The sequence below is a fragment of the Grammomys surdaster genome, unplaced genomic scaffold (assembly GCF_004785775.1).
Source record: "Grammomys surdaster isolate TR1022 unplaced genomic scaffold, NIH_TR_1.0 237, whole genome shotgun sequence".
Taxonomy (NCBI): Eukaryota; Metazoa; Chordata; class Mammalia; order Rodentia; family Muridae; genus Grammomys; species Grammomys surdaster.
The window spans coordinates 622,232-632,194 of NW_021604682.1; the positions used below are offsets into that span (position 1 = coordinate 622,232).

Sequence of the window (9,963 nt, forward strand, 5' to 3'; positions counted from 1 at the left end):
GGCTTCTAGGAAAATTGTTCTCACAAACTGCCAGAGAGAAGGGCAGCTTCAGGCTGAGGGATGGGAATCAGGCGTGTGATGGACGCCTGCTTCTGTAGTATTGCTGTTCCTGGGGGGGATGCTGTGTGCTGATCCCTGTTTCTGACCAATCCTTCCCGTTCTCTAGGAGCTGGGGTGGGGGGCAGGGCTCATGGGAGATAGAATCTTCGGTAGCTTCCTGGAGGACAGTGCGATGGAGCCCAGCTTGTGACCAGTCCTTTAAGAACTTAGATGCTTGCTCCAGGGCCAGAGTCCTCCCAGCCCAACCCCCGTGTTCGGCACTCAACCGACCCCTGCCAGGGATTGAACCTGAGTCAGATGGGTAGGGACTGTATCCTGGGACTCTCTTCCATCTCACTGGGTCCTTAGCTCTTAGCTGTAGACAGTGTCCCCTCTCCACCTTCCTGTGGATGTAGGGATCTCTTTCTCTTTACCTTGGGTTCTCTCCCCAGCATGGTGGCTGGCATCACTGGACCAAACAGTCTCTATGCGCCCCCACAGATCCTGCAGGACACCAAAGGGTCTGAGGTCACCCTTGACCAGGCAGTGGCATGGAAACAGGCTGGTGCTGTTCTTGGTTCACACCGGCTTCTGCTTTCTCCCTCCCTCCTGTCTGAAAACCCTGACTGTGTGCTGCTTGTGGGCACACAGAGCGATGGCAGATTGAGGGGCCGATGGGACCCTTTACACAGGGCTGGGAGGGACAGAGACGATGGCCTCTAGTCAGCCAGGACCTTAGCGTTCCCTGCTAGTGCAAGTGCTTCTGTGAGCGCGCTCGCGAGTGTGTATGTGAGTGTGTGAGCATGAACATGTGTGTTTGAGTGTATGGAGTGGGCGTGATCACACATGTAAGTGTGGGAATGTGTGTGTCCGTGAATGTGTGTGCATGTATATATGTATGTGTAGTGCAAGACTCCAGATGGGAACCTGGAAGCTTAGTTAGACCCTGAGCTGTGAATACATCCACCGTGCTCCCAAGTGAATGCTGGGTCTGAAGTGAGTAGCAGCGGAGCATGGGAGAGAACTAAGCAAGAGTAAGTGCTGGGTAAGCTGTGGGCACTCAGGGTGGGAGGGACCGTACTCTCCTACATAGAGCCCTTGAAATAGGAGCTATGGCTATTCTGTTGCCTCCATCCCTGGCTCTTGGTTTTATCCAGGAATTTCATGTTGAGTCCCTGGGTGCAGAGCCAGCCTGTCAGTCAAGAGGTCCCAGAAATAAGCATCTGGATGGGGCAGGGGGGACCAGGATATGACATCAGTTTAGGGTCTCTCCTGCCCCTCCTCCCTGCCATGGAGCTGAGTCCCTTCTTCTCAAACATGCAGGATGCGGGGTCGGGGGGCAGGGTTCTGGACTTGGGTCCTGGGATTTTCCAGAGATACTCTGAGGCATGAAATCATCACATTAGGAAATTTTTCAAGCAGACCTTTCACTGGTGTTCACTGGGCATTTCTCAAGCAGACGCAGTCGTCGTGGGGATTAGCTTTTAGAACTCGGAGGCACAGATGTGGGCCTATGGCTGTCTCACTCTTAGAGAGGGACTTGGTATCCAGCTGTTTGCAGCTGGACTCTGAGCCAGACGGCACAGCCCTGCCCTTTAGACAGGCATTGATTGATGATTCCCTTCCATGTTGATGTGGGGACACTTGGGGACATGCCTTCGGGGCTGTTTCATCACACGGAAGCATTGCCACTAGAGCCTTGGGGGAGGGTGGCAGTAACTCTGCCCACAGCTTAGAGAAAAGTGGGGCCGGGAGGGACAGCTGAGGCTGTAGCAGGGGCATCGTGCAGATCCTGGTAGTAATGCCATGGGTACATGCTGATTACATGAGAGTGCATATATGTATTTATATGCGTATGTTTTTGGGCATGCACAGGCTGCCAGCTTCCGTTTCTTCACCCTTAAGAGTTCTGTGCTCTTGACCCCAGGCCCATGGCCTCTGTGTCTATATTTCTTCATTCTGTGGAATGGGCGCAGGAGCTCTGTCCCTCTGTTGGGCCCTTCTGAATGGAACTGAGGGTAGCTAGCCTTGGCAGCAGCTGCTTCCCCGTAGTTGATCTCAGTATTTCCACCATCCTGCGAGGTGGCCATTGGATACTTCTTTTCTTGTCCTTCCTTCCTTCCTTCCTTCCTTCCTTCCTTCCTTCCTTCCTTCCTTCTTTCTATGTGCGTTGATGTTTTGCCTGCCCGTATCTGTATGAGGGTGTTGGGTCCCGGAGTTACAGACAGACGTGAGCTGCCATGTGGGTGCTGGGAATTGAACTCAGGACTTCTGGAAGAGCGGTCAGTGCTCTTAACCACTGAGCCACCTCTCTAGTCCCCTGGGCACTTGTTTTCATTGAGATGGCTCTTGCCCCTCCTCCTGTGTAACTAAAGTGTTTCTGCGGGCCTAGATCCACACTGCCTTAGACTTCATACAGAGCTGGGGAAGAGCAAAGTTCTTGGATTAATGCCAACCTTTCCTGGGTCTGGGGGTGGGGGGTGTCCCTAGTGATATTCTGGGTGGAAGTGTTCTGACAGATCTGGGGGCACCTGTAACAGCCTAGAGAGGCCAAGTTCCTCCCACCAGGGCTTGTGAAAAGGGGGACCAGAACAACTCACAATTCCAGTGCTCCATACCCCAAAGTTTTTACATCATTGAGTGCCCCTGGAGATCATTTTATGAATTTCCGTTGTAATGAAGGTGAGGCAGAGAACTGTGCCCTGTGGGGTCTTGGATGTAGGACCACAGAACGTGGGCGATTACAGGGTGTTCTGTCTCCTTGACCTCATTTCCGCAGACGTTGACTTTGATTAGATACAGAAAGTCTCTGAAATTTGAAAACCCAGTTACACCCTGGACCTTTCTGTCCAAGGCCCTAGGATATGTGCGTCTCCTAACCCCCAAGTCTAGCTATCCAGAAGGTCTCAGTGTTGGAGGGGCTGGGAAGACATGTGGTCAGGTGGCCAGACAAGTGTGGCCCCTTTTCCACCTACATCTTGCTGTAGCCTAGGGCTCACAGTTAGGCACTGAGTGGGCGCTGAGGCAGGAGGAGACACCCAGGTAGGAGTTCATACAGAGTCAGCACAGGAGGACAGCCCAGGTGACCATCCAGCTACATCTGTGAAGGAAATGACGTTAGATGCCTACCTGACCTCACAGGGTCAGGGTGGCGATTGCAAAGGTTGACAGGTACCCATGGGCTATAACCCAGAGTAGGCTGCAGGATGGAGAAGCCACTTAGAGCCCCTGGTTTATTATAGACAGGGTGAGGTTTTACCTGACGCTGTGTGAAGGACAGGAAAAGAACAGCATGGGGAACATCCAGCTGCAGACAGACCTAGCGAAGCAAACGCAAGAGTAACGGTGTCCTAACTGTGTGCTCCTGGGACACAGGCCACTAAGCAATGCCATGCCCTCTGCACGCAGCTGGAAACCGCAGCTGGAATCCGTAAGACAGGAGGCAGACGCCTGCTGTTGAGGGTGTATCTCTTCAATCCATCCCACACGTTTTCCTTTACCTTCATCTGGAAGCCCAACCTACTGCCACAGGCTGTTACTTTGAAGCAACCCCCAGGAATTAGTTTTGAAACACTTGCTGGACCGAGAAACACAGTTTACAGAGCCGGCTACTGCAGAGAAAGTACTATAGGCCGATTATATGACAAAATTTAAGAACAAACCAGAGAGGGAAGTAATGTGTCCACCAAGGCCCACGGGGAGAACTAGTGGGCTCTTGGGGATCTAAGGGACAGATCAAGTTGATGGCTTTAGGTTTTGAGCAGTAGGAGGGCTGTAGATGGGGCGGGGAGAGGAGAGGGGAAGGAACGGACACCCACCCTTTCTCTGAATCAACAATTGTAACACAAGAATTGGAGCAGCAAGCGGAGCGTTTTTCAAACTCGGTTTCATCATAGAATGGTGGCCAGCAGCCAGGACTTCCGGGTGTTCTCCAATGAAGGCAGTGGGAGCTAGGGTGTGGCCTCCGTGTCCCCGAGGACCCTGGCCAGGCCCCCACACCCACACTCACTCTCAGCAGAGACTCAGCAGCTCTAAGCTGCACCAGCTGGAGTTCCGCTGGGTGTCTCTTACCCACCTTTCTGCTCTGTCTGCTCCTGGAGGTGCAGAAAGGAAGGAGTTAAATGGAATCTGACAGTACCGCTTGGTGGGTCACCTTGATTCTCAGGCTGGGTTCCTTCCCTTCTGCCAGAGGGAAGTGGTGGAGGGAAGGAGACTGGGAACCAGGAATGGGGGAGGGTGGGGACCTGGCAGGCCCCACCTCCAGGACCACAGGAGCCGCCCCAGCTCAGAGGCTTGCACTGCCCTGATGGCTTTCGACCCCAGCAGACGCCTCTGCCTGCTGCTGCCGCTGCTTGCCTGCTGCCTTGTGCCTGCCACCGCTGATGGGAATTCCCTGAATCCCCTGAATCCTCTGGTGTGGCTCTGGGCTCCCAAGACTCCTGATTCCTTGGAAGGCCCGGTCTCGAAACCCCAGATCAGTTCACCTGTGCAGTCCACAGAGAACCCCATCACGCACGTGGTCCCCCAGGATGGCCTCACGGGACAACAGACAACTCCTGCCAGCCCCAAGCTGCCCCCGGAGGACGATCGGGAAGCCAGCCAGGGCGGCAGCCCTGCAACCCCTGCTGTCCCCATTCCCCTGGTGGCCCCTGTTGCAAGCTCAGACGCGAAGGAGGAGAATGTTGCCGGTGTAGGAGCCAAGATTCTGAATGTGGCTCAGGGCATTCGGAGCTTTGTCCATCTGTGGGATGAGGACTCTGCTAATGAGCACTCTGTTGGGATTGAGGCTTCAGATTCCTCAATCCCTACAGTCCTCCCTACTCCTGCCGACCTCTCCAGTGCTCCCCAGTGGAGTAAGACCACTCTTGGGCTAAGCAGTGGTGTTCCAAGTTCTCCAGATGCTCAGACAACTGAGGCTGTGCCCACCCAGCTGCCTCCCTTCCAGAGCAGCCTCCAGGCACCACTGGGAAGACCCTCAGTACCTCCAGCGTCCCCAGGTAGAGCATTTCTCTCTTCTACACGGATCAGGGCTCCTCCCTGGGCGAGCCAAGAGCCTCCCAGGCAGCCCCAGCATCTGGAGAGGAAAGGATTCTTGCCTATGGCAGCCAGGTCCAGCCGGCAGCACAGACACTCTGGTGTCCACGTTGACAACCACGGGCACGTACCTCTTCTTCCCTTGGTGACGGGTCCTCTGGTGACGGCTTCTCTAAGTGTGCACGGTTTACTCTCTGTTCCTTCCTCTGACCCTTTAGCCCAACTCTCTCAAGTAGCAGCTTTACCTGGGTTCCCCGGTGCTTGGGTTTCCCACGTGGCTCCCTCTTCTGGGCCCGAGCTTTCTAATAATTCTGCACAGGTGGGAAATGGCTCTCTGACCTCTACCAGCCGCTGCCTGCCCCTGCCGCCCACTTTGGCCATCTGCAGTCGCTTAGGGATCGGACACTTTTGGTTGCCTAATCATCTTCACCATACAGACAGCGCGGAGGTAGAGGCCACCGCACAGGCTTGGGGGCGCCTCCTTCGTACAAACTGCCATCCCTTCCTTGCCTGGTTCTTCTGTCTGCTGCTGGCTCCCTCCTGTGGCCCGGGCCCACCACCTGCCTTGCCACCCTGCCGGCAGTTCTGTGAGGCCCTGGAGGACGAGTGTTGGAACTCCCTAGCCGGGGACAGGCTGCCTGTCATCTGTGCCTCTCTCCCTTCTCAGGAGGATGGGTACTGTGTGTTCATTGGGCCAGCTGCAGGTAACCGAGTGGCTACCATCTGCCCCTTTCCTTTCTGCCTTTCGTCAAGAGAGCTTGTCAAGGGCTAATGAGAACCCGGCACTGGATCTCCACCCCTGCTTTGCAGAACCTGCCGATGGCACTGGAGAGGTGCTGGGATATGGTGTTCTGTGCAGAGAGGAGGCTAGGGTCTGGGCGTGGCTATGACCACAGGTTCTATTTCTGTAGCAGGCATGACAGGTTGTCACCTGCCCTAGGTGCTCTCTGAGTGTTGAGGTGTCCTGGTTCTGAGTCAACCAGGTGCTTCCGCAGTCACAGACTGGAAATCGAGAAACAAAGCGATAACTTGACACATCTGAGGGAGGGAGCTTTGATTCCTACCAAACACGGCTGCTTCCTCCTTGTTCCTAGCCTCTGAGCCACATTGTCTGATGTTCTCCTCATGTCCCTAGCCAGCCTGGGCAAAGGTCTCAAAGGTGCCAGGCACTCAGGGTCATAGGCCCCAGTTTCCTACACAACCCACATGCTTCTGCCCAGCCAATACCTGAAAGCTTTGGAGTACATAGCCTCTGGCTAGGTGATGGATGGATGGGTTGGGGCCTTAGATACTTTTGTGTTGGGAGGTGTTGGCCAGCCTGCAGGACATGGGGTCTGTCTTCTGCATGTGGGGAAGTGGTGTCTGCTGTAGTAATTTCAGCTATGAAGGCATACAGCCATGAGGGTTCCCCGGGCTTCTGCAGGGAATCATCCTGTTGGATGAACTCGGATGGTTCTTGGCAAGTTGCTGGCTGGGATGCTCATCAGAGGTCCAGAGCCTGCATAGTCCTAGAATATAGCAAAGAGAGAGGCTACAGGTAAAGCAGGGTCAAGCACCAGATAGATTGCATCCTGTTTCAGGAAAGAGGCACATGAGGGACTGGGATGGAGAGACATCCAGAGGGTGAACAGATCTCTGGCTGAGAAGATACATACAGGGCAGGGGTGGGGGACGAGCCACAGGCAGGCAAGATGGATGTGTGGGCCTGCTTGCAGAAGCCCAGGGATCGCTCATGGCTGTGTTAGGGGCCACAGCTGGGCCTGAGAGGGTGACGCTACCGCAGGGCTATAGGCTCAGATTTGACTCAGCTGGTGTCACATAGAGTCCCACACACATTCCATCCTTGGAATAGAGAAATGTGGAGTGGTTCATGTTCCCTCCCAGTGGAGGCCCGCACCTGGCCACAGCTGGCAGAGCCCGCCTTGCAGGGTCAGCTCTACAGGGATGTGTCTTGACAGGAAGACAACCGACCTACCACATCCTTTGTTTAGGCCATGTAGGATGATGGTAATCAAGAGGGCTGGTATCCAGGGTTAGGAGGGCCTAGTCATGTGTCTGTTTCTGAGGCGGCCAGATGCTATGAAGGCCGTAGGTGCTGGAAGGAAGGCCTAAAGCCCCTTTGAGTGAAGGTTTAGCTACATGGGGTGTAGGACTGGTACATATGGTCCATACAGAAGAGCTTCGTGAGATACTACTATCATTAAATAGGCTGCCTGGTTAGCCAGTGGTTGAACATCTGGATACACTGGGCTGTATCCCCAGCAAGGTCCTGGGGGACTGGTCCATCAGCACGAGTAGCCCATGTACCTGCAGGCCACAGCTGGGTGTCACACCTTGTTGAACTAAGGCCCCTTTCCAGGCAAGGTTGGTGGGGGGAGGGTTCCGTGGAAACTCTGGTAGGAGCAGGAAGCCTCCCACCCTTCCTTTCCTAGGCTCATCCACTCAGGGTAAGCCTCACTCCTGCTGGGCCTCTGTGGCTGGTTGACGACTCCTACTTCAGTACAGAGAAGGGCAGAAGGAGTTCCTGGTGGGAGCTATGAGGTTTTAGAGTGGAGGATGTTGGGGTCAGTCCTTATCTCCATGACTATCTGGGGACATGGAGGGTCCTGGATCACATCAGGAAGCTTGGGGACTGGGAACAGTGAGTTCCCATCAGGGAACTCTTCCTCCTCAGGTCTGACCAGAACCACAGTGCAGTGTGGGCTTTCCATTATAATGTGGGTCCTGCCCAATTTTCTATCCCCCAGACCAGTGGGGTGTGGTCTGACTGAAGTTCTGCAGTCACCCTAAACCCTTAACCTTGCAACACCTGGGCTTACGTATCTGGCTTTCGTTAACCTGAGTTTCTGTTTAACTTCGATCTGGAGAGACAAGACATTTCTATGGAAAAATACCAGAATAGCTATCTATACCTAGTGCCGCAGGCCTATACACTTCACACCTGGCCCTGCCTGAGCACCCTGAGGCCTCTGTGTTTGTCTGTCTAGCAGAGCTTGTATTTCCTCACCCATGTCTTTTCTCCTGACTCCTGAGGAAGACCATGAGGTGAGTGCCTGGTGCCAGGGAAAGTGTCAGATAAAACATGACAGCATTCAGTTGGTATGTGAGGTGAGAGTTTGGAGGTAGAGGGTCACACCGTGGGGAACTCCCTGGCATGGCTACATCCCTGACATGCATGCTAAGTCAGCATGCAGCTGGGCCTTGTGTATATGGACCTGCCCCTTAGGTATATGGGGGGAGGGGGTGAGCAATATTCTAGGGGTACAAGGGTATCGCACTCACGATCCTCGACTCTGATCTCACTAGTACTGACCTCTTCCTGCCGTGCGTGAGTAGAGCTACCCACCATTACCATTTGGCCTGCTGCAGGAAGCTCTTTGGGTATCTCAGTGGGACCTGAGGATAACAGCTTGGGACTAGGGGCTGCATAGACCCGGGCATTGGGCCATAATCTCACATGTCCGTGTCTCAGAGCCTTGCCTACCCTGTGTATAACAACAGAGGCGGGCACAATTTCCCAGGGATCCTAAAGGCTCTTGGGAGAAAGTAAGGTCTGTGGAGCCCCCCAAATCCTGCATCTGCTGCATACTGGGTGCAACCAAGAGTCACAGAGTATAATTGAACCTCTGAACCTTGTGGACTATGCTGGTAGGTCATGGAGTGTTTGAAGAGCTGTTGGGGGGGTGCTGTGGGGGGCTCTGCTGTGGTCTTGCTCTGTCCACACGGGCCATGGATACTCCCTCGGTTGAGGACCTCGTGAGCTTCTCGCCTTGGCTTATATCTGGCTCCTTAATCAGATGAGAGACTCCGAACTGCGGCTGTTCCTTAGGACGCTTCAGTTAACCCGAGTTTCTGTTTAACTTTGATCCCAGGAGACAAGACCCCCTCTGTGGAAAAATACCCGAATGCTTATCTCTCTCTCTCCTGGCAACCCGTGGATAAATATTATGTGCACGGTGCAAGCCGAGCTGCCCACAGATATTCCCTTCCTCCCAGACACACCAGATCCGACACCCAGCCAACTTGCTGGGGCATCCAGGCTTAGGGCTTGGGTGAGCTAACTGTAGGAACCTGGAGAGAGTCTTCAGGGACTTATGAATATTCAAATATTCAAATATGAATATTTAAAGTGTGTGATACAATGGCTTCCTAGGCGGATATTCTGTGTAACACCACTTACACTTAAAAGATACTCTCTGAGCAGTGCGAGCGTGTGTGCGTGTGTGTGTGTGTGTGTGTGTGTGTGTGTGTGTGTGTGTGTGTGTGTATGATACTTGGGATAGAACCTAGGGGGCCTCACACATACCAGACAGGTTCTCTACCATTGACCCACACATACCAGCCCTCTCTGAGCAGTCTGCAGGGAGTATAGATTGCCCTCCATGGTCACCTGCCCTCTACACACTAAGATGGCAGCACTTCCAGTTGTCAGCCTGGAGCTCTTGGCCTTGGATTAATGTTTCCCTACTTCTCCACCAGCCAGAGCCCCACCCTCGTGCTCTGCATCTACAGGTTGTTAGGGGCAACCTGTGAGTGAGGTCATGTGATGTCTATTCTGTGTGCAGCTTGTTTCACTTAGCACAGTGTCCACCAGGCCACTCTATTGTCACGGGACAGGAGTTCCTCTGTGGTCAGTGTTGCTTTGTGTGTACAGCATCTTCTCTTTCCCATGTCTGTGAACATCCACAGGTCCTCTGTGACTGGCTGCTGGGAGCAGCACTGCCGTAAAGCTGGGGTATGGATGTGTCTTCCACAGCCTAACCCTTAGTTCCTTTTGCTGCTGTTGATCATAGTGATTTTATTTGATTCTTTTTCTCTTTCCTTTCCTTTCCTTTCCTTTCCTTTCCTTTCCTTTCCTTTCCTTTCCTTTCCTTTCCTTTCCTTTCCTTT

At 53.8% G+C, this 9,963-nt stretch overlaps 1 protein-coding gene across 2 annotated transcripts in view; it reads left to right on the top strand.

The window, feature by feature from the left end:
• Positions 1-4,108: 4,108 nt before the first annotated feature.
• The window catches only part of Col18a1 (collagen type XVIII alpha 1 chain), a 61,722-nt gene continuing 55,867 nt past the window's right edge, over positions 4,109-9,963 (top strand). Inside the window, exon 1 of one of the 2 annotated variants that reach the window (XM_028773896.1) lies at positions 4,109-5,036. In XM_028773896.1, coding sequence (XP_028629729.1) covers positions 4,346-5,036 — 691 coding nt within the window. In that variant the 5' untranslated portion in view covers positions 4,109-4,345. The remainder of the gene's footprint in view (positions 5,037-9,963) is intronic. The other variant, XM_028773895.1, reaches the window with a different exon arrangement.